Source organism: Eptesicus fuscus, chromosome 4 (assembly GCF_027574615.1).
Source record: "Eptesicus fuscus isolate TK198812 chromosome 4, DD_ASM_mEF_20220401, whole genome shotgun sequence".
Taxonomy (NCBI): domain Eukaryota; kingdom Metazoa; phylum Chordata; class Mammalia; order Chiroptera; family Vespertilionidae; genus Eptesicus; species Eptesicus fuscus.
This window is the reverse complement of record NC_072476.1, coordinates 20,610,101-20,634,589: the sequence shown is the minus strand read 5'-3', so window position 1 is coordinate 20,634,589 and position 24,489 is coordinate 20,610,101. Positions and strand designations below refer to the sequence as shown.

Genomic DNA, 24,489 nt, shown 5'->3' with positions numbered 1-24,489 from the left:
ATCTACTCGTATCCCTTAAATGTGTGGGATACGATTTCTCTGTGTGGTCAGAGAAAGCTGTGACCACAGAATGGTCAGAGAGACGCAGCGATGAAGACAGAGGAAGGGGCCACGAGCCAAGGGATGCAGGAAGCCGCCAGAAGCTGGAGAAGGCCAGGAAGCAGACTCTCCAGGGCCTCCAGGAAGCACACAGCCCTGCTGACACCCTCGCTTTACCCAGGGAGACCCAAGGCAGACCTCTGACCCACTGACCTAGAAGGTGACAAATACACGCCGTTTAAGGCCACTAAGTTTCTAGTCATTTGTGTTGGCAGCAATAGCAAACTAATGTAAGATGCATGGAGGAAACAGGTGCACAGAAGGAAAGGGTGTCCCTGAGCTGAGCCTGCTGCCCCACCTGGAAGAGAACACAGGCTCCGGCTGGCCCTGTAAGCATTTCCCTCCTGCAGAAAGCAGCTGTGCCTCCCTCCTCCCGCTTCTCCAGAGCACAGGGGACCCTCCAGGAGAACTGATTCCCTTGCCTTTCTCCCGACAAGACCGTGAACTTCAAATCATCTCTGTAACCTCTACCCCCAGCACCGTGCCCCTGAATGCTGGACATGTTTTCCAAGTGAAAAAGTCAATCAGCTTTAGCATTCCTCTAGATGCCACTGGTTCCCACCTCCATCTGTGCGCACCCTCCACTGCCGAGGGCTGGCCTCCCCCAGGGCTGCATTTAAATCAGTGATTCCCAGGGAGCGGCAAAGGCGCTCTCCATGGCTCAGTGAGTGCCCGTCGGTTCCTACCACACACTAGTGCATGAGTTTTTAATGAGGGTTTTAATGCATAATTTCTCCAACAAGCTGCATTATCTGTGGCCCGGGGGGGGGGGGGGAGTGATCTCCTTGCCTTAATGCCAGATGAACTTTGGGAGACCGGTGTCATTAGCCTAAGAAGGAATGACAGTCTCTTGATCCTCATTTGCTCCGGAGCAATAATGTACATGTTTAGTAGCATCTTCGCAAATAAGGCTTTTACCTAAGCCCCATGCTGGCAATGTCCATTTGGACAGGCGGCTGGCCAGGCAACTCCTGGGATTGCTAGAGAGCCCTCTCTCCTGTCTCCAGAGGCTCGCGGCCGCCTGCCCATTCTGCAAAAAGCGTTCACTCAACACTGGAATGAGAACTCCCAAGTCACCTGGAAGTTATTCTGCTCACTTTTGGAATTTAGATATTATTGAATTTGTGCTGAGAACTCAGTGAATGGAAGAAGGAAATAAAAGGGAAACTTTTCCACTTGATTTCTGTTCATTTATTCGATCATTCAGGCCATGAGGGCCCGGGGACTGTTCTAGAGCTGGGGAGAGGGCAGTGAGCAGACACAGACAGGCCCCGCTTTGTGAACTTCCGTTCCAGTGCAGAGGCAGACAACACTCAAGCACACAATAAACGTCTCAATTCATGGGACGCGCTAGGAGAAAAGTAAAAACGAGTGGGCCAGAGAGTGACTGAAGGGGCGGCAATAAGGAGGGGTCGGGAAGGCCTCTCTCTGAGGAGCTGGAGGAGCTGTCCCTGCAGAGACGGGAAAAGCCATTCCTGGCAGAGGGAACAGCATGGAAGTGTGAGGAGGTCAGTGTGGCTGGTGTGGAGGGAGAGGAGTGGGCATGAGATAAGGTGGGAGGGTGTGGAGGGCAGTCAGGGACACCTCGCAGACTGCAGTAGAGTCATGGATTTAACTGCCACGACGCCACTGGAGGGTTTAATCAATAGTGACACAACTCGATTTATGTATGCAGACCGCACTGTGGCTACAGTGCAGGAAGCAGACTGCTGGTCAGGCAGGCGTGGAAAAGGGCAGAGATGACAGTGGCTTGGATAGGACATCTAAGCATGGAAGGAGGGAAGCAGAGACCACAGCACTTGGATTTGTGGAGTTCCGCTCTCTCATCATCTCAATCCTGCTCGGTAATGTGGCTCAAGAGAAGTGCTACGCCCAGGTGGGGGTCAGGTCATGAGAGCTGACTGTGAAGATACTGGTTCTCCTTCTCCGACAGGGTAGGGGTGGACTCCTCTGCCCCTTGGCATTGGGCATGGCCCTGTAGCTTGCTTTGGCCAATGAAATATAAGTGGAATTGGCATGTATCACTTCTAGACAGAGCCTGAAGAACCAGTGTCTGATCTGCCTGTGGCCCCTGCTCCTGCTCAGCACACAGACAGGAGCCTCCAGCAGCCCGGGCCCCTGACACCACGAGTGGAGCTCCCAGCCAACCACGGCGGACACAAAGTGTGAGCCTGAGTAATTTATTAAGTCAGCCTAACCAAGCCTATCCTGGCTGAGACAGCCCTATGTCTGTGATATTGAAACATTAATGAGTAACTTTTAAAATATGGATATCTTTTATTTATTTTGAGAGGAAGGGAGAGTTAGAAGCATCAATGATGAGAGAGAATTATTGATTGGCTGCCTTCTGCATGTCCCTTACTGGGGATTAAGCCCTCAACCCCGGGCAATGCTCTGACCAGAAATGGAACTGTGGCCTCCAGGTTCATAGGTTGATGCTCAACCACTGAACCACATCAGCTGAGCAATGAGTAACTTTAATATATGACTATTGTGGCTTGACTCAGCTACAAAGGAATAAACTTCATCAAGTGGTGGAGGATATTCAGGTAACTATTCGAACAAGATTTGGGCGTGATGTGGTATGTGAGGGCATGGCCATCTCTAGCAAGTGCTCTGGGCATCAGAGCATTTACAAGTAAACACATGCATGGCCTAGCAAGGCAAAAAGCAAGCTTTGGTAAAGACAGGCCCTAAATCCACAAACTACGCAACGTGCTAATTTTATCAAAAAGTTCAAAAGGGTTGAGATCACATTTTACTTCTGTAATTGGCATCATTGGGGAAATATCTAGAAATTCAGGCTAGAAAGATACTCATCTGATGAATTTAAAAAGGCTAACCTACATTTAATATGTCCTTGGGTACTGTCCAGGCCTGTGGATTCTGGAGTGACTCACTGAATGGGTCCAAGCTTACAGTAACAAGGGATCTATAACTCAGTCCCCAAAGATATAATGTGGACATGCCTTAATGGTCCAAGCGCAAGTGCATCACTCTTGAAGTTACTCAATCAAAGGGAAGATTCTGACCTGGTAGGTTTTCCTGGTCCAATTTAGAATAGAAGCTCTTCAGAAAACCTGCCCTCAGGGGATCAAAGCAGATATCCCAAGCTATTGGGCCCACTGGGGCAGCACACGGTTGATCTCTTAGCAGAGTTCAGGCAGCCTCCACTGGGCACTGAAGTCCTGCATTCTGACTCAGTCTGCACTTGGGCATCAGCTGGACCCTCAGACCTGTGCTGGGCAGCAGCCAATGTGTACTTAAAGGAAGCGGGTATGTCGTAGATGAATGCTGGGGAAGAGCATCAAAGCCCAATCATGGCACGACCAGCCAATTACAGGCTAAGGGGCTGCACAGGCTGCAGCAGAGGCCCCAGAGCTGAAAGGTTCCTGGGCAGCAGAGGAAACTGGCAGCACCCCCTCCCTCCGACCACCAGGAGCAGGACCACAGACCTCGTCGAGAACCTGCTGCAGCCTTAGTACCACCCGTCCTCACTGGCCAGCCCAGCAAGATGGTGCCTCTCCTTCCCAACCTCGTTTATTAGTGAACAGAGCTGCGCTGAAGGGAGGGGAAGTGGGGGGAGGCGCTGCCCTAGAGGCACTGATTTCACAGGAAGAAATCCACAGCTGCTCAAAGTCAGTCTTTGTCTTTGAGAATCTGAAGTGAGGATGAGGATGACCCACCTCAGGGGACACCCACTCGCAGTCCCTGTTTCTGGCCCAGGACAGCAGACTGCTTCAGGCTCGTCCAAAATTCCTTCATTTCAGCCAGGCTGCAGCCCACTAAACCTGAGGCCGGCCCCCAGGGTCCTTAGGATTGGTGGGGTTCTTGGTAGGTTTGCTTTGCCTAACTATGGGCTTGAGGAGCTACAAGGAGGGGAGGGAGTCACTTCGGGAAAGCATTCAGCAATGTGTGCCCCCAATGAGGGCCCCCTCCTAACCCCAGAACCTGTGAGAACTTTAACCTAGGAAGCAAAAGGGACTTTGCAGGTGTGATGAAGTTCAGGATCTTGAGACAGGAGTTGACCATGATTCTCTGGGTGATCCACAGGGTCCTCAAAAGAGGACGAGGGCCAGAGTCCGAGAAGGGGACGTGACCAGGCTGGCAGAGGCCGAGGCAGAGGCCCGCCATGTGACTGCAGCTGTGGCAACACAGGAGGCCCGCAGCTAAGGAACGTAGGGGCCTCCGGAAGTTGAAAATGGCGAGAACAGATTCTCCCCGGAGCCTCTGGAAGGAAGGCAGCCCTGCCGACACCTTGATTTGAGCCGCTTGAGACCAATTTTGGGCCTCTGACCGCCAGAACTCTGAGATAATAAATCTGTGTTGTTTTGGACCATACCTGTGTGGCCATGTGTGACAGCAGCCACAGGAAGTGACCACACAATGCAGGACATTTCACCATGTGAGCGGCCCAGGGCAGCCTGGGACTGATTTCCCTCAGCAAGCTGCAGACAGGCCAGCCCTGAGGGAGGGTCATGGGAGGGCTGCTTCGGGGCAATGCTTTCTGCAAGTGAGAACGTCTTATAATGATGATAGGATGGTTAGGCAGGGTTTTGTTTTATGACATTTTAAGACATTCTGGATGGGTCCCAAGATTTGTATGAGCCTACGAGTCATTAGATTAAATCAGTATATAATTCCCTCCCCTCTTTTCATAAGAATTATTGTACTCCTTGCTATGAAGAAGTGTGAAATTTTTAAGTCTTCCATTTTTATGGGCTCAACTCCACTTTTCTTCAACAGAAAAAAATGGAATGACAGATTAATTTTGGGCTTGAGATAAACTGCTTTATAACTTTTTAAATTAAGATATAACAGGTCCTTACATGATCAGATTTCTAATCTAGTTTAAACAACGAAATCTATGAATATGTAAACGTAACAGTCAGTAACGGCTTTCCCTATGGAACTTCCAAGTGTTGGGAGTGGGTTATAGAAACTCTTGCTCTGGTTTTCTAAGATAAAGTTGGAAGGAACTCCAGAGAAATGCACATTAAAACCAAAATAAGATATCACCTCTGACCCGTCAGAATGGTTGTCATCAATAAATCAACAAACAAGTGTTGGAGAAGATGTAGAGAAAGGGAACCCTCGTGCACTGTTGGTGGGATTGTAAACTGGTACAGCCACTACAGAAAACAGTATGGCGGCTGTAACACAGAAAGGCACAGATGAAACCTATATGTTCATGTTGACCAAGGGTCACCTCAACCAATTTAATAAATACTATTTTTTAAAAAAGAAGACAGTATGGAGATTCCTCAGAATATTAGAAATAGAACTACCATATGACCCAGCAATCCCACATCTGGGTATTTATCTGAAGAAAGCCAAAAGACTAATTCAAAAAGATATATGCACTCCTATATTCATTGCAGCATTATTTACAATAGCCAAGATATAGAAGTGACCTAAGTGTCCATGGTACCTCCAATTCCCGAGCTCATTTATTTGTAAACAGAGCTGCACTGAAGGGAGGGGAATGGATAAAGAAAATGTGGTACTTATATACAATTCTACTATTCAGATATAAATAAGAACAAAACCTTGCCATTTGTGACAACATGGACAGACCTAGAGCGTATCATGCTAAGTGAAATAAGTCAGACAGAGAAAGACAAACACCATATACTTTCACTTATACATGTAATTAAAATAAATGACACACAAAACAGAAACAAACTCACTGACACAGAGAATAGACTGATGCTTGCATGAGAAGGGGTTAGGGGGATGAGGTTAAGATGTACAAATTGGCAGTTACAAAACAGTCACAGGGATGCAAAGTACAGCGTAGGGATATAGTTAATAATGTTGCAATAACCATGTATGGGGCCAGGTGAGTACTAGACTTATCAGGGCGATCACTTTGTAAGTTATAAGGTAAATGTCTAACCATGATGCTATACACCTGAAAGTAATATAATATTGAGTATCAACTGTAAGTAAAAAAAAAATTTTAATTGCAAAAAAAGGGGGGGGCGGGGAGGGAAGGAAGGAAATCCTAGCAAGCCACTTCTTCAAGAGAGAAACTAGAAAATCGGTCGCATGTGGAATCTGCCACAGGGCTTGGTCAGGACAAGACGGCTCGTGGTTCTCACACATCCTCAAGCACCAGCCCCACCCAGATGTCTGGGTCTCAGCTCAGAGCTCGTATTTCTTTTTTTTTTTAAAAATATATTTTATTGATTTTTCACAGAGAGGAAGGGAGAGGGATAGAGAGTTAGAAACATCGATGAGAGAGAAACATCGATCAGCTGCCTCCTGCACACCCCCTACTGGGGATGTGCCCGCAACCAAGGTACATGCCCTTGACCGGAATCGAACCTGGGACCCTTGAGTCCGCAGGCCGACGCTCTATCCACTGAGCCAAACCGGCCAGGGCAGAGCTCGTATTTCTGTAGGTCTGGGTGGAGCCTGACAATCTGCATTTCTAACATGCTCCCAGGTGATGCTGTCCCTACTCTGAGAACCACGGTAGTAGAGGAACCCCTCTTACACAGGGCCCAATTTCTCACAGGTCCTGAGAAGGGTCATGACCTTACCTCGTCTGAGTGAACTATCCTGCCAAGCTAATGAATACACTGCGATTGCTGAAGCATCTCCATCGCCTACTTGACTCCCAGGCTTGGCTGCATGTTGGAATTACAGAGAGAGCTTTTAAACCCCTCGGGACCCAGACCTCCCTCCAGATAAATTAAATCAGAATGGGGCTGGGGGATAAGCGAATCTCAGTACTTTAAAAAAATCTTTTTTTTAAAAAAATTGATATTTAGAGAGAGGAAAGGAGAGAGAGAAAAACATCAATGTGAGAGAGAAACATTGATTGGCGACCTTCTGCATACATCCTGACCAGGAATCGACCCCACCCCCTCACCCCACCCTCTGTGCAGGAGACAATGCTCCAACCAACCGAGCCATCCAGTAGTTTTTAAAACTCCCCAAGTGATCCAAAGTGCAGCCAAGATGGGGAACTGCCACTCTAAGCAACGGACCAGAACAGACATTTAACAAGGCCTCACGCTAAACCTGGGCCTGTCCTCTGAAGTGCTGGGCTCTTGCCTCCTGCACCGGGACACATGATCGGAGCTCAATAAACACTTGCCGAATGAATGAAAACTAATCAAACAGCAAACCTAAAGAGGCTAGCACCTCCCTTCTCCAGGGTACCTGGGTGAGAAACAAATTATGTCCTCATAAATGGTTAAGCCTCACGAGGGCAGTGGCCCTATGATAAAAGAAGCTCTTCTGAGAAGGCTCTGTTTGGGAAATAACACCACACTCCTAAGTCCAAATACATATCATAACTACCATGGACGAGAACTAGGAAACATTTTCTTAGTCCAGAATAGGGGTAGACAAACTATGACCCACAGGCCAAATCCAGCTCCACCCATTCTTATAAATAAAGTTTTATTGGCACACAGACACACCCAGTTGTGTCCACACTGTGGCTACTTTCACACTACAAGGGCAGAGTTGAGTATTTTCAGCTGAAATGGTGTGGTTTGCAAAGCCAGAAATATTTACTCTCTGGTCCAAGCGTCCTCAAACTACGGCCCGCGGGCCACATGCGGCCTACCAAGGACATTTATCCGGCACACCGGGTGTTTTTGCCGTTTTGTTTTTTTTACTTCAAAATAAGATATGTGCAGTGTGCATAGGAATTTGCTCATAGTTTTTTGTTTTTTTTTAAACTATAGTCCGGCCCTCCAACGGTCTGAGGGACAGTGAACTGGCCCCCTGTTTAAAAAGTTTGAGGACCCCTGCTCTGGTCCTTTAGAGAACAAGTTTGCCAACTCGGTCCCTAGAGATATAAGAGGATGTGATTATCTTTATGTGGTGAAGTTATGGGTGACCACTTTCTTTTTTTTCTTCTTCTTATATTAGCCAGCTTTGGAGTTGTGTGCTTCTAGGAGCGTGTGAGATAGGGTATGTGGTGAAACGGCTATAACCAATAAGGCTTCCAGGGATTATCAAGAAGACAGTAAGCCTAACCCCCAAAGGGTTTATGGCTTAAAACCAGCAGAAGACCTGCTCGATCCAACACAGAGACGAATTTCACCTTGAGGTGACCCCTAGCCTCACTATACACGCACTGTAATGTGTTAGCATCCTAAACGACACACCCTGTGCACCATGGTCAGAAGGGAAAGCCCACGTGAGGACCCAAAATGGCTGATGGGCTCTTCCAAGAAATCTCCACCCCTTTTCCAGAAAAATCCTGAATATTCCTCCCCTTTACTGAATGCCCTACCCCCCGATTCAGTGAGCCCCAATAAAAGAAGTAAACCCCACTAGGGGGGCTGCTCTGCCTGTGGAGCAGCCATCCTGTGTCACTGCTTCACTAACACTCACTTTCCCTTTCCCTCTCCGCTGGCTCCCATTTGAATTCCTCCCTGCATGAAGCCAAGAGCCCACAGTGGGTCGCACACCTTCGGGTCCCCAGGCCCCGGAACCCCGGCATCACATACGTGTTTAAATCATAAACTGAAGGAAAAGAAAGTCTGCCTCAATGTGGGCACCGGTGCCGAGCCGCCTGGTTCCGCATGGACAGTACCTTGTTTCCAATGGCCTTTTTGGGTGGGAAGTTGTAGGCTCTCACTTGCGGGTATTTGCTCTGTAACTTGTGGTGCAGACTCCGGAACTCCGTGTACCGCCGATAGACATTCCACTCATCATCTTTTATCCGGATGTAGACCTGGCAAGAGAAGGAAAGAAGAACATGGAGACTTTTCTTAAAAGTTCATTGCAAAGGGTGGGCATTGGGCAGTGTGCCAACCATGACATTGGGCAGTGCTCACCCACATCTGTGCAGGGGCCACATCTGTCCCCCCGGGCCACTGCTGCCCAGTGCTGGCACAGAGCAGGGACTCAGTACTGCTAAGTGAACACGTGGGGAGATGAAAGATGAATCAGGCAGGTTATGGGAACAACACACTGTATATCATTTCCCCAATTAATCTCAGCGATGCGTTACTCGTATTTCTGTCACATGCACACCGCAGCAGTGACAAGTTACTGGGAGAGTCTATTCCTCCTCGCTGGCTATGTGTGTCCTCATCTGTACACGGAGCTGACTAATAGCACCTCCTCCCGAGGTTGCGTGCACGGCATTCAGGTACAGAAGCAACGAGGCTGTGCCTGGGACCACGCAGACCACCAATCAATTTGGGGAAGGAGGGAGGGGCAGAGATAAGCCCAACCGGATGGAAGGTCATGTTCAGATGGGTAAATACAACAGGGACACAAAACATCATTATTTTAATCAAGCTGTAACTCCCAAGAGAACACTCCAGGGGGACAAAATGTGAGGGCTATCTCATCAGCTTTTTACAGGCCTAACACCCTCCAGGGACACACAGCAACGACCCTGCGAGGGCAAACAGAAGCGGGAGAGGGATCTGTGCATTTAAAAAATTATACGAGTTAAGGAGAGCCCGGAGAGTCAAGTCCGGATGATAAATGGCTAATGTAATTTGCAATCAGCAAATGTCAATATACATTTTAAGACCTCTTTAACCATAAAAACAGGCATGTCAATGTGATGATAAATTCTGCCTCCACATGAAAACCACCAGCATCCCCGATGCTGACATCATGCACTTGCAGTTTGGTTAGGCAACTATCACAATATTTGAACAAGACAGAGAAAGGAGGACTTAAACCAAAGAATTGCAAATAATGAATAGAAGTTTCCAGTGGAATTAGATGGAGAAACAGAGGCCTATCGAGTTTATGAGAAGCCTCCAAGCTAAGCGAGACAGCAAATATACTGGATGACAGATATCAAGTGACCTCATCTGGCCTGAAGGATGAGTCTAATCCAACGTGATGAAATTCACAAAGTTCAATGTCAGGACCTGCCATAAAATTACAAAAACTAACATCATAAGTGTAAGGTGGGGGAGAGAGCGCCCAGCAGCAGCCTGAGGGACAAAGACTTACAGGTCTCAGTAAATTCAAACTAAGTGAATAATGTGGGAGAGCCATTAAAAATGCCAACGCTGGTTTGGCTCAGTGGATAGATCGTCGGCCTGCAGACTGAAGTGCCGGGTTCGATTCCAGTCAAAGGGCACATGCCCACGTTGCGGGCTCGATCCCCAGTAAGGGACATGCAGGAGGCAGCTGATCAGCGATTCTCTCATCACTGATGTTTCTATCTCTCTCTCCCTCTCCCTTCCTCTCTGAAATCAATAAAAATGTATTATAAAAAAAAAGACCATGTAGCTCTGGCTGGTAGCCCAGTGGTTAGGGCATCGGTCCACGGACAGAAGGGTCATGGGTTTGATTCCTGGTCAAGGGCACGCACCTGGGTAGCAGGTCCAATCCCTGGCTCTGGTCAGGGTGCATGCTGGAGGCAACCAGTCGATGTCTCTCTCCCACACAGATGTTTCTCTCTCTCCCCCACCCTCCTTCCTTACCACTCTCTCTCTAAAGATCAACGGAAAAAGTACCTTCAGGTAAGAATTAAAACAAACAAACAAAACTCCAAGCAATCTTCAGACCTCATTAAAAGGTAAATGGCAATGTCTAGAATAAAGGAGTTAAAAGTCTATCCTAAATCTACCGGAGCAACTTGGTCAGGTTTTGGATGCCACCTGCTAAAAGATGACCTGAAATACATCCAGGAAGGCCCAGGACCACCTGCTACTCAGTGTGGTCTGTGGACCAGTAGCAGCAGCATCACATGGGAAGAGGTTAGAAACCCAGCCTCTCAGGCTCCACCCAGAGCACTGACTCAGGATCTGCATTTTAATAAGAACCCCAAGTGGTTCATGCACACTTCAAAGCTTGAGAAGCACTAGGCTTTATGAGATGACTTACAACCAAGTTATCGGAAGAAAGAGAAACGACATTGGAGGATGATGACCTGAGCCTCAGGATGGAGGGGGTCGAGATCTCCAAACACCTGGAACGAAGAAGAGGAAAGACCAAGATGCCTGTTCCAGTGATTCCGGAAGCAGACTTCCAGCAGGTAGAAAGTAGAGGAAGACATATTTCAGTAGAGAAGAACTTTCTAGCAGCAAAAGCTGCCCAAAGAGGAAAAGGTATGTCTCCAAGGGTTTCTTGGCACTGGGTGTCCAAGCAGTGCTATGATGACTGATAGGACTGTGATAGCAATTACGCAAGTATTTGATTTATAACAGTGACATATACATTAGACCCCCAAAAGCATCTGGAAGGGCCTGGCTAGGTATGGAGAGCTGGGCTTCAGGCTCACAATCTCCATAGACTGAGTCAGTGAGCAAATAAGCCTGGCAGAGCTCAGGGGACTTGGCATATTTGGGGCATTCTTTGAATCCTTCTGAGTGATAGCAAGTGCTAGTTGCCCACCCAGTATTCATTTCCCCCCAATATTTCTTGGGACAGCAATGTATTCAGAAAAAAAAAACAAACCTACATTTTCCTGTCTCCTTCACAGGTAAGAGTGGCTAATGAGATATAAACAAAAAGTATTGTTTGGGGATTCTAAGTTCTTAAGGAGATCTGACTCAGCCAACAAGTGCCTTATTTTTTTGTTGTTTGTTTGTTTTATTCTTCTCTCTGTCTTTTGCCTGCCTTCTCAAACACCGATGTGATGACGGGAGCTCCAGAGGCCATTTGATGATCGGGAGGAAGTCATGAGAAGGGAAGCCAAAAGACAGAAGGACCTTGGGCCTCTGATGACATTTTGGATTCACTTCACCAATTATTAGACTATCGACTCAAAAATGTTTTGACAAAACAAATATTTATCTCTAGTTTGTTAAGGGCCTTTGCACTAGTGGCTGGATACCATTCTAGTCTGATATATCTTGAATGACTATATCTGCTAGCATATTCTTATACAAGTCCAAACCCCCCCCTCCCCCCCCCCCCCGGCAGAGGGGCAAGTTCAATCACCTGTCTGATCACCACGCACAAGACTAATTATCTAGATCAGGAGAGGCAACCTATAACCTATGGGCCAAATCCCGCCCCACCCATTTGTTGACCGATTGCTTATAGCTGCTTCTGCAATACCATGACAGAGCCAAGTGGTAACAACAAACACCATATCTCCTAGAAAGCTGAAAATATTTACTTTTTGGCTCTTTATAAAAACAAAACAAAACAAAACAAAAAACTTTACTGACCGCTGACCTTGATATTAGGAAAGTCCTTATTATTTTTTTTTTTTTTTCACCAACATATCCAAGATGGAGTGTGGAGAAGGGCAGTGTTTTCAAATAGCCCCAGTCCCTGTATTAACCATCTGCAACCCAGGAATCCAGTGTCCCAAAGCTTCCCTGATTCGAAGGAGTAGGTGTTGTGCCCATCCACCCCTAACACCAAATTTCTATAATGAAACCCTAAGACCCAATGTGAGGGTATTAGGAGATGGGGCCTCTGGGGAGTGATTCGGTCATGAGGGTGGAGCCCTCATGACTGGGATTAGTGCCCTTATAAATAAGACTCCGAGAGCTCCCTTGCCACTTCTGCCACGTGAGGACAAGTGAGAGGATGGCTGTGCATGAACCAGGAAACAGATTTTCACCAGATGCCAAATCTGTAGCACCTTCATCTTGGACTTCCCAGCCTCCAGATCTCTGAGAAATAAACGTCTGTTGTTAAGCCACCCCATCTACAGCAGTTTGTTATAGCAGCCCGACTAAGATGGTGGGCATCTTGGGGAACCCCTCACAAAAAGCACAGGTGAGACAGACAGGCATTCCTTCCCTCTGACTATGTGTACAGGGAGCTGACTAACAGTACCTCCTCCCAAGGCGGCAGGGACGGTATTCAGGTACAGAAGCACACAGACCACCACACCCTGGAGGTGGAACTCAATTTGGAGAAGGAGGGAGGGGCAGAGATCAGCCCGACTGGATGGAAGGTCATGTTCAGATGTGTTCGCACAACAGGGACATAAGACATCATTATTTTAATCAAGCTGTAACTCCCAAGAGAACACTCCGGGGTGGGGGACAAAATGTGAGGGCTGTAGCATCAGCTTTTTACAGGCCTAACACCCTCCAGGGACACACAGCAACGACCCTGCGAGGGCAAACAGAAGCGGGAGAGGGACCAGTGCATTTTTAGAAATTACATGAGCTAAGAACAGCCCAGAGAATAAAATCTCCAATGACAAATGGCTGTGGCAACCTGCCACCAGGGAATGTCAACACACACCTTACTTAAAAACCCCTAACAGTGACAAAGGCCAGCACCTCCAATGCGATGCATTCCACGACATTTCTCATGGCACAGTCAGTCAAGAGCCAGCGCTCTCCTCTGTGGACGCCTGAGCCTCTCCTGCTCTTCAGTGGTCCCCGCTGGCCTTTCATAGGGACCTCCTCTTCTGCCCATGCTGTAAAGGGGAGGTCTTACCCGGGTCCTCCCTCCTACACAAATATCCATGGCTCGAGGGCTCTTACGTCATCATAGCCATCTTACTTCCAGCTCTGTCCCTTGCTGTGGCACCCAGGAGAGTGCCCATTTTCCTTAAAATCCTTTAATTTCTTAAATTCTTAAAATTTGCCTGCCTTTCTTTAAAACATTCTATAAAACGTTCAGATCAGACCAACTGTCCTGTCCTAGGAACAGCACTCGTGGCTCCCCACTTTCTCTGTTGTTGCTCCTGTTGTGGGTGACAGCAGCCCTTCAAGAACTCAGAACGGAAGGACGTCGGGTTAGAAAGGAGCTCAGAAACCCTTACTCAGCCCTTCCTTTTACAAGCCATGGACTGGTGTGCCCAATACCCCCTCCCCGTCCCATATTGTCCACTTGGAGAATAAAGGACTTGAACCAGGTCTGCGCTTTCTATGACAGCACGCTGCTGCAGTAACCGCGGCTCCGGAAGCCAGCAATGTCCTGCAAGATCCCGGAGGCCCCACTGCCCCTTTCCTGGGCAGATCAGCTATCCTCAGGATGGTCTCCAGTCGCGCTTCTCAATTACGCCGCTCCCTCCTAACCTACTGCCATTAAGATGGCCCAGAATTACCTGACCGCTCCACTCTCAACTGCAATGCTTTTAGCATCCAAAATTGCAGAACGTTCTATGCAAATTAAGTTTTCCTTTTAAATTATACTAAACCCAACTGTGTACTTACTTCACTAAAGAATTGAAAGAATTTATGTACCAAATTGTTAGTGTTCTCTCCCTTTCATCCTTCTTTCCTCCCTTCCTTCCTTCCTATCCCCCCTCCCCCCCTTCTCTCTCCCTCCCTCCCTCCCTCTCCCATCCAAATTAAATTTGATGGGCCCAATTCCTTCTTCTCAAGCCACAGAGATAATAATTCCTTGGAGCAATATAAAGAGTTGACCTCCTCTTGCAAAACCAAATTCTCTTTTAAAACAAGCAATAAAAAGCTACTTCAAGTCACTCTTCTCGACTCAGCAAAAGAAAAAGAAAATAGGTAATATCTCTAATCAGGAATCAGGCAAATCCTCCCTTTTCTGTTTTAAGGGGAAGTTCGAATCTTGAGGTTTCTTCCCCACTGGGAAGAATTGCCCCATAATGCCTGTGAAGCACTCAGGTAAGGACAGGTCAGCAGGGAGAACCAGCAAGACCTTAGTCCACTGATGAATCGAATCCAGAACAAACTCTGTGTAGACAGGGCCTCTGGGAAATGCTTTCAAAAGATTAAGAACATCCGCTGGAGCGTTCCCATCAGCCCTCGTGCTCCTCGCCTGCTCTGCTGAGCGCTCTATCCCTGGTGTCTTTCATCTGTTTTTGAACTAAATCTAAATGGACTCACACAGAGTGTGCTCCTTTGTGTCTGGTTTCTTTTGCTTTATACTGTGCTTGTGAGGTGTCTCCATGATGTTGTGCAGAGCATTCATTCACCTGTCCTTGTTCCCTGCTGCATAGTGTTCCACTTACAAATTAGCCACAATTTATTTGGCCATTCTGCTGGGATAGAGAGTCAGGCTGTTTCCAGTTGGGACCATTATGGGTAAGGCAGCTATGAGTCTTCATGAGCATGGCTTTTGTACTCATTTCTTTGGGGATCATAGACTGTAATGTGAAAGTAAAAATCGCAAAGCTACTAGAAGAAAACACATCTTAATGACCTTGCGGTGGGCAAGGATTCTTACACAGAATATAAAAGGGCACCAAGAGCCTTCTGGGCAGTGGTTACACAGGTATATACAAAAGTAAAAATTAACTGAACCAAAAAGTTAAGAGTTATGCACCTGATATTTATATGAAAGCTAGATTTAAAAGCAAAAGTGGAAAAAAAAAAAAGCACCATGCCTTCACTGTCCTCAGGGGAGTGAGCTTTTATCCTAACCTATGGACCTGGGATGTCTAAAGCGGACTGTAGTGAGTGAGCACCCACCTGGACATGACACACAGTCAGATGTCAGCGTTCAGAGGGGTCCAGAGGCTGGACTCCGGCCTCAGCAGACCTGCCTTCAAATCCAGCTCCACCTCTTGCTAGCCAGGTGATCTGGGTTATTTCCCCCCTTTAAGCCGCAATTCTCCACTTGGAAAATGAGAATAGTCCTGGCAGCTGCTTTGTAAGGGCAGGAGGAGAACTGTGTGATTCTGTGCAGGACAACATCCCTTTTTGTGTGTTGTTGTTAATCCTCACCAGAGGATACATTTTCCATTGATTTTTTTTTTTTTAAGGGAGAGAGTGAAAGGGAGGGGGAGAAATAGAGGGAGAGAAACAGCAATGTGAGAAATTGGTTGCCTCCCACTCGAGCTCCAACTGGGGCTGGGGATTGAGCCTATAACCAAGGTATGTGCCCTTGACCAGAATCAAACTCAAGACCCTTCAGTCCACAGGCTGATATTCTAACCATTGAGCAATTGGTATGGTGCAAGACAACATTCATTTTGTTGTTGTTGTTGATATATTTTTTTCATTTCAGAGAGGAAGGGAAAGGGAGAGAGATAGAAACATCAATGATGAGACAGAATCACTGATTGACAGCATCCTGCATGCCTCCCACTGGGGATTGAGCCTGCAACCTGGGCATGTGCCCTGACCTGGAATCGAACTGTGACCTCCTTGTTCATAGGTCAATGCTCAACCACTGAGTCATACTGGCTGAGCAAAAAACATTCTTTACATCTGTTACCACGTTTAATCATCAAATGTTGCATGTTCCTGAGTACAATCTACCTCTGAAACACACACACACACACACCCCTATATAAATCTATGTATTTATCAATCAATCAAGACTGGGAGACAGGAGGAAAAGGAGAAAGTGAAAGATACAGGGAGAGGGAGAATGATCATTTAAAAGCTCTTTTAAGTCGATTTAAAACCCGGACCTGTTCTCAGGGTCTGCCCAGCACAGGCCTAGCTTTCTAAGCCAGCAATATGCTGGCTCTTAGGCACACGTGAGGCCTAACATGCGAGAGGCAGAATGGCCTAGTGAAAGGGCTATGCAGGGAGAGGAGCCTGGGTTCAAGTCGTAGCTCTTCCCCTTGTGAGCTGTGATCTTGGGAATGATATTCCGTCTATCTCAAGCCTCAGCATCTCAATCTGTAAAATGGGGACAATACCAACTGGTTGGGTGGTTATGAGCTGCCCTGCTTGGCAGGCAGTAGGCAGCGGCAGCTGCTCATATTGTAAGCCCCTCACCTTCGTCGTCATCTGCCTTGTGTACATGAACTTCCCTATTACAGAATTAGGGGTAATTATAGGATGTGCAATCACAAAATTAAAGCAGGTAATTACCATGCCTAATTAATTGTCAAATGCTAGGCAGGCGAGGAAACACAAACAGAATTCACAGTCTGTGGGCTGGGCAGTTAAACATCCCCTTTCTTCCAAAAAACTGTCAACAGAAACAGCAGAGTTCGTAAATGACCTCCTTGGGTGGATGCTCTAGGACTAAAACAAAACCTGGGACTCGGAGCAAGCTCAGCGCACCTCGATCAGCTGCAGGCTGGCCCGGCGTTTATCCAGGGCCCTCCAACAAGAGCGCTGTTTCAGGAGGGACCTCACAGGAGACACTCGATGGATGCTGTAAACTCTGCGAGGACCAGACCCTACAGAGAGCCCTGCTGATGTGCATGCACAGGAGCGCTGGATAGATGCTCATTTACAAACCTGGCTTGGACACAAAACTTTGGGCTGCCCTGCTTCCTGCAGCATAGAGCAAATGCATCCTTCTCCACTTCAAAAATCAGACGACTTTTTAAAGACTCAAACCCCTCCACCTCGGCAGCGAGCACCTTATGCTTGTTGTGACAGCCAGGGGTGAGAGCTGGCAGTCACGCCCATGACACCCTGGGACTTACGGAGGTGATGTGCCCTTTAGCAACACCTATCGCGTGCCAGACATTTCACCTATGATTCTAACAAAAGCCCTGCGATTTCACATGCCTTAAGCCAGAGGTTGGAACAATGGGGCGACATGTGCACTGGGCAGTGAGGAGAACCAGAACCGGCCCGTGTGGTGCTGCCGGGGCACACGCGGCACCGCCCCACCTCAGGAAAACACTCGAAACTCTGACGCCCTGCAAATGGACTGTTATGTTTAAAGATGGTCAGATGACGTTAGGACAACAAGGATTCTTTAAACATGGCTGTAGGTCCCTAACGCGTTTAGCTTCCTTCGTACCCAAGGAATGAAATGATTTGTGTTTTGGTTGGCAGCCTGTGTTAACGTACCCTAACAGAACTTTCCTCTTAATGAAATGGCTTCATGTGTTATTAACTCTAAGTGTCCTCGCTGCTCAAACAAAACGCCTGACTTACGGTACGAATGCTGAGGGAGGGGTGGCATCGCAGCCATGCCGAGCACCAGATGAAGAACTTAGCCGGCGAAGAAGGACCTTTTCGTTCACGGGGTCACGGAAGTGAGGCAGACTGGGTAAGAACTGCCAGCCGCAGCCCACACCTTTGAAAGGAGCGTACAGATGTGCGGTTTAGCAGTGGACAGAGCAGCCCAGTCTGCTCTCCCTGAACGGGGTGCTACACCCATCCGTGCCTCCCTCCAGGAAGTCCGGGGCTCCCCGCACTCACTGCCGTCCAGCCCAAGGGAAACTGCCACCCAACGTCTGACGCCAGCCTCAGCTCTTCTGAGAGCGCACAGCCACCTTCCCACAGGCTGCACCGGGCGGGCTGGGAGGCGATGCGAGCTGGACATTGGGACTGGGGCCTCTACCCTTCACTTGAGACCCTGCTCAGGTTGGGTCTCCCCTCCCCCATCCCCTGTGGACCCCAAGCAGAAGTGGGTGCTCCCTCCCCTGTAACCGGCAGTACCTCTGATGTGCCAAGCTCAGGGCTGGGTTCTGGGACATGGTGGAGAAAACCAGGCATGACTCCTGCCAACCAAACAGCTGATCCAATGCAAATAACACACACAGGAACCTACCATTCCCGCAGAGATAGGCTGTGAGGACAGGGCCTGGTTCTCTCAACTGAGCTGGAAGATATGAGAAACTCTCTATCCATTGTGCCAAACCGGCTAGAGCTGTCATGCTTTGGTTTAAGGGGCGAATCAGAGAAAGCACTGTACCCCCCCCCCCCCATCCTGAGCCAGAGCAACAACCACCACTAGTGGGCATCTGTGCCCAGGGGCGGGCTGCCAGCAGCATCAGGGGCCACGGAGAAAATCACAAGGTCCCTGAGTGCACGTCAGAAATAGGTGGAGCCTTTGATGGGAGTTCATTTACGCAATCAAGCTGCTGGGGGATCCAATGGTCACATTTGGGGAATTTTAAAAGGAAACATGACTTCCTCCTACCATCACATGCTGCAGCCTGGATATCTGAGTCATGCACATTACCCCCTTAGCCACGTGCACTGCAACAGACGTTCATTTGCTAAATGCTGGTTACTCTGCTGTGGCACCGAAATTATGGACAGAGTTTTAAACTCACTGGGAAAGTAGAAAAGTCTTCTGGTTTCCTCTTCGCTGATATAAATACCAGCCAAGTCTTCCGAGGGTGGGAGGATGACTACTTATGATAAACTAGAGGCCTGGGGCACAGGTTTGTGCATCGGTGGGGTCCCTCGGCCTGGCCTGCACCCTCTCAGAATCCGGGACCCCTCGGGGGATGTCAGAAAGCCGGTTTTGGCCTGATCCCTGCAGGCCAGGCCAAAAGATCCCACCGGTGCACAAATTTGTGCACCAGGCCTCTAGTATGCATGTAAGATCTTTGGTTAATCTATTCCCGCTCCCCCTCCCCACTTCCTTCTGAGATTCATCAGTATGTTCCATGTTTCCATGCCTGTGGTTTCTGCTCCTGCGTTGAGCATCTGCCCCCTGGTGGTCAGTGAGCATCACAGCTACTGGCTGGTTGCTTAGGCTTTTATATCTATAAATATTTTGATAAGTATGATTTCAATCACATATGAGTATGTGTGCAATTATATCCTCGAAAATAAGACAAGTCAAAGATTCAAGTCAATACATTAACAGTGGTTATTTACGAATGCTGATTGAATTTTTTACTATCTTTATAATTTTTTTTTCCAAACTTCTACTCTAAGCCAAGCTGCTTTTTTTTTTGTTTGTTTTTTGTTAATCCTCACTCGAGAATATTTTTCTATTGATTTTTAGAGAGAGTGGAAGGGAGAGGGAGAGACAGAGAGAAACACCAATATGAGAGAGACACATCAAGTGGTTGCCTCCTGCATGCACCCCGACCAGGGCCAGGAAACCTGCAACCAAGGTACGTGCCCTTGACCAGAATTGAACCCAGGACCCTTCAGTCCATGAGCTGACTCTCTTTCCACTGAGCCAAACCAGCTAGAGCTATGATTTCTTACGGTTGTCCAAGTTTCCCAAATTTCTTTTGTCTATTAAATAATGACTTTGGTGACAGAAAAAGTAAAAGGTATTTTTCAAGTGAGTGGGACTTCTGGTGGGCACTGGGAAGACAGCACATATCCTACCCCCTTCTCTCCAAATATAATTGGATAAGAGTTAAATAGAGAGGTATTTGAAATACACAGCTAAATCCGAAAACAAAAGGAATATCTCTGTCATTTAGGAACAAAGAGGAAACCTCCCAGAGTGGAGGGTGAGCAGAGCTGACCACAGAAGCAGGGCCCGACCTGGGGTGCAGGGTCCTGACCTGGGCTGCAGGGCCAGGGGGTGAGCGCTCGCTGGGCCTGGGGAGCAGGCAGCCCTGCCAGCGCAGGAGGCCGAGCTGGGCAACCAGTGTGAAGCCAGGGCTGGGGCCTGAATTCTCTCAATGTTACAAAATGTAAAGGAAACCCTTTCAGAAGGTCTGGTGCTCCAAAGTGCTTTTCAGCCCAATCAGCTGTGATGCTGCTGTCTGTACTAGAAGGCAAGTTACTTTTCACGCTGTATCCTCAGAGCTAGTGCCTTGAGGAAGCTGCTGGCGTGGGAAATAGGTTTTTAAACACAGTAAGTCTCTTTGCCTCAGAGAGAAGGGCCTGGTGAGACTTGCTCTCACTGCAGAACTCCACTTGAGTGGGAAACCTACCTGCCTCTCACTCTCATCACTGTAACGACAGAAGCAAAACTGCCTCTGACAAAGCCATTCTAAGCTGAGCTTAGGTACACAGGTATCCAATCCACTTCAGTTACCCAGTGTTAATGAACGCCTGCTAAGTGCCAGGACCTGCCGGCTGCGAGGGACAGACAAAGGTGGAGCACAGTTTCGATCAGTGACTGTGAGCACGCTGGGGACCAGAGCGCCTGGGTTCATATCTTGATTCCACCTTCTTATTAGCTGTGTGACCATAAGTAACTTACCATAAACCTCTCCATGTGCCTTAATTTCTTAATGTGAAATGCATCTACCTTCTAGGATTGTTAAGATCAATCACTTTCCTTGGCATGTAAGTATTTAACAAGAGTTAGCTGTTATTAGCAAAAGCTATGCGCCTGCTTCTAAAGAAGGTCACACATTAGTGAGGCAGACAGACGGACAGACAGAAACTGTGGTCCAGTGGAGTGTTAGCACAGGTAGGAGACAAGGAGAAGCAGCACGGGAGGCGGTGTGGAAGCCATCAAGGAAGACTTCCTGGAGGTGATGTCTGAGCAAAGCCTTAAAGGATGGGGCGAGAGGGAGGTGGGAGGAGGGCAGTCCAGGCCAGAGACACAGGAGGGGTTTTCTACTCTCCTCAATTACACCAAGACCTTTCCAAATCCAATGTTCCTGAGAACAGGAAATGAGAAGAAAACGGTATAGAAGAATTTGGCATTTGAACAATCGGTGCACTCAACTTGGGAGATGCCAAACAAATGGACGCCCGAAAGATGGCTTGAGCATCCCCTTCTGAATGAGGAGTGTCAGCTGCATTTACTTGTCCTCCCAGACGTGGGCTGAGTGATCAGGTCCTGTTCCGGGCAGCAGCCTTGCGTAAACGAAAGGGCTAGGGAGGCCATCATTCAGCAAGGATGGCCCTTAGAGTGTCACTTTCTAATGTGACTAAGAATGACCCTCCTCCTCCGGCCGCTGCTAATGGTCCTTTAAGGAACTGGTAGCACATGTGTAGCACTCGATCCCCGCCAGGCTCTGCTCTGCTCACCGTGCCTCTGCTCTGGGCACGCCATCCCCACTGGGAGCAGGCGCTTCGCTCCTGGAGAGAAACCCTGAGAGCCAGTCTAACGCTGTCCCTGGTCCCTCTCTTTGTCATCACGGACTCTGACTGCCATAAGAAAAGCCAATTCGCTATGACTTCGGGGGAAATGGCCACTTACTGGAAGGTATTGCAGGGAACTAAAGGCTGGCTGTGCCCTGGGCCCCTCCGGGGCTGGACTAGGAGCCAGAAAGCCGCCCAGAACGGGGCAGTTAGCTGCACACCCACACTCGGCTTCTCTTCACGCTCCCACGCGATTCTGCTCGCTCTGTAGGCTCACTTTCTCTGTCTTGAGCTCATAGTCCAACCACAACACCCCTCAAGCACAGCCCCATCAACACTCAGACCAACCCAGCCAACGACCGCCAATCTCAAATGTCCGGGGAGAGAGCCCATAGTGGATGGATACTGAGTGTTCCTCTCTACCTGGCACCCATGCCCCCTCTTCAGGAGGCAGCACCTCAATTCTCCTAGAGGGACCCACTTCCCACTCAACCTCAGGCTCTGCTTCCTGTGGATCCCACTGCAGCTCTGACCCTAGAGGGGCATGAGATCAAGGTCTGGCCAGTCAAAGCCCTTGAGTGCCCACCCAGGTCTGGCCATTCAGGTCTGACTGGGAAGGAGAGGAGGGCTCTTTAGTTAGACGTGGCCTGTGAGGATGTAAGCTCAGAGCTGCTAGAGACACCACAGGAGGGAACCTACCGGAAAATAAAGCCTTTAGAGAGGGAAGCAGAACTGATGCAGGGGGACTGGGGGGGGGGGGGGGCAGGGAGGAGAGTGACTGGGCCCCTGGGCCCCTGGATCAAGCCACACCTGAACTCTTTAGCTACATGAGCCAATAAATTCTGTTTTGTTTAAGATAATTTTTTTTTTTGCCACTCGCAATCAAAAGAATTCAGTCCAAAAGAGAATGTAATAAGGCCTGTATCTGGACCGTTTTCCCCTGGGTGAGTGTCCACTCTGGCCAATAGCTATGACAAGCATCTGCCCCTGTGTATCTGTGTGGTGTGTACGTGGACAGAGGGGGGCAATTCTCAGAGAAGTAGGAGTAGATTGCTAAATAACCCAAAGGACACCTCCTCCTTGGTGCCCAAGGGACTGCCCCTTCTGGGTTTAATGGGCCCTTTAACTCATTCGCACAACAGAGCAAAGCTCCTCTGGTGCTCTTGGCAGTGACTCTGGCAACTGTGGGCTGGAAACCTGGAAGCCAACCCCAGGACAGACGCTTCCTCCCCATTCCGGAGACAGGACTAGTGCTGACTTCTAACAGCAGCAGCATGTGGGTAATAAATTTAGACTTTCCAACAAGAACTGATCCTTCATCACACAGCTTCCAATTCCCCGGCGTCACTGAAGCAGGACTGCACAGGGACTGGGCGGGCGCGTCAGGACCGGATTTTTCTTCCTCCCCTGCACTCCTCCAAGGTCTCTGCGTCCCCTCAGGATGCCTCGGCAGCCGCGTCTTGGCATTATGGGGACCCTTCCCCATCGAAATGCATCCAGGAGGCGTTAAATAACGCCAAGAAGACAGCACTGAGCTTGGGCAGAAATGCTACCAGATGCCAACTTAGCTCCAGGCAGGCCTGTGGAAGGACCGTGGCAGATGTGCCCGCGATGGGCCTGGGCGTTCCTTCACACGCTATCCAGGCCCAAGGTGAAGCGGCCGGAGCTCCACCCAGAGCCACGCAGATGCAGCTCTCGCCTACACAGCTGCAAGCCTGTGCGCAGTCTTCAGTCCTCCTCTTTGAAAAGCATCCAATTTAAGAATTTTTGCAGTAATCACTTCAGAGTAATGAAAAACAAACACAACAATGGAACATTTCAGCTGTGACAGGAGAACTCCATGCTCCCTCTCTAAGGCACGCTCAGCGAGACGGGTTAGTCATCAGGAAGAGCCCTCCTTTATCTCCCACACAACCGGACTGCGCCTGCTGGCAGACCACACAGAAAGCAGCTCATACGCCTCCGGCAACCATTTCCCCTCCTAATGTTGCCCAGGATAGCATTAAAAACAAAGTTCCTGATGCCCAAGATGGGGCTGTGATGAACATCCTTTCACCTCTCACACATGCAAGGCACTAAGGTAGGTGCTCAACGAATAGCACTTGGTCTTGTCTGCATCTTTTTGGGGTGCGTTAAATGATGTGAATGGGGTCTTCCCAAAGGCCCGGAGCCAGCTGTGGTGGAGATGTGACTTGAACTCACTCTTGTCTTTTCTAGCTCCCAATCTGTCTTTCTTCCCCCTCAACACCCACGCAGCAGGGAAGGAGCTCCGGCCCCAGAGAAACCCACTGTGTGTCTGCAATGCTCAGAAAACCGAGCATGGGAGGCCCCACTCCAGGCAACAAATGCTAAGACACCAGTCTGTGGAATCTGCTGCCTCTTTTAAGCCCTGGCCCCAGCCTGGCCAAGTTACTTAACCTTTCTGAGCCTCAGTTTTAGCATCTGTACAATGGGGGTACTGCTAGCATCTACCTCACAGGGTTGTTGTCACGGCCCAATGACACAATGCATGACACTTGTCTACCATGTTATCAGTAGTAATTTATGAGGGGCTGAGTTCTTAATAAGTGTTAGATGGATACACGATGTGACTTGATGCTCTCTGCCAGTTTCGCTACTTGGTATGGGGAAGAAAGAGAAAAGAGGCCTTGCCTGATACATCAGCTTACTGCCCACTAACAAGGGTGGCATGGAGGCAGAGGAGTTGATCCAAACACTCTGTTAGCACTGAGACACCCAAAGGATTTTCCCTCGACACCTGAGGCAGGTAGGGTGATGAAGGTGCCTGCCTTCCAGGAGTTCATGGGCAGGGGAACTCCTGAGCAGCTCCTGTCTCCCCTGGCCTGTCTCCCCATATTTGGAATCCTTCCTGGGGCATGGGCCCCCTGAA

The 24,489-nt window shown here is 48.8% G+C and overlaps 1 protein-coding gene across 1 annotated transcript in view; it reads right to left on the bottom strand.

Annotated features, from left to right (window-relative positions):
- The window catches only part of SNX29 (sorting nexin 29), a 452,780-nt gene that overhangs the window by 62,845 nt on the left and 365,446 nt on the right, over window positions 1–24,489 (bottom strand). Inside the window, exon 19 of the mRNA XM_054714743.1 lies at window positions 8,663–8,803. Coding sequence (XP_054570718.1) covers window positions 8,663–8,803 — 141 coding nt within the window. The remainder of the gene's footprint in view (window positions 1–8,662; window positions 8,804–24,489) is intronic.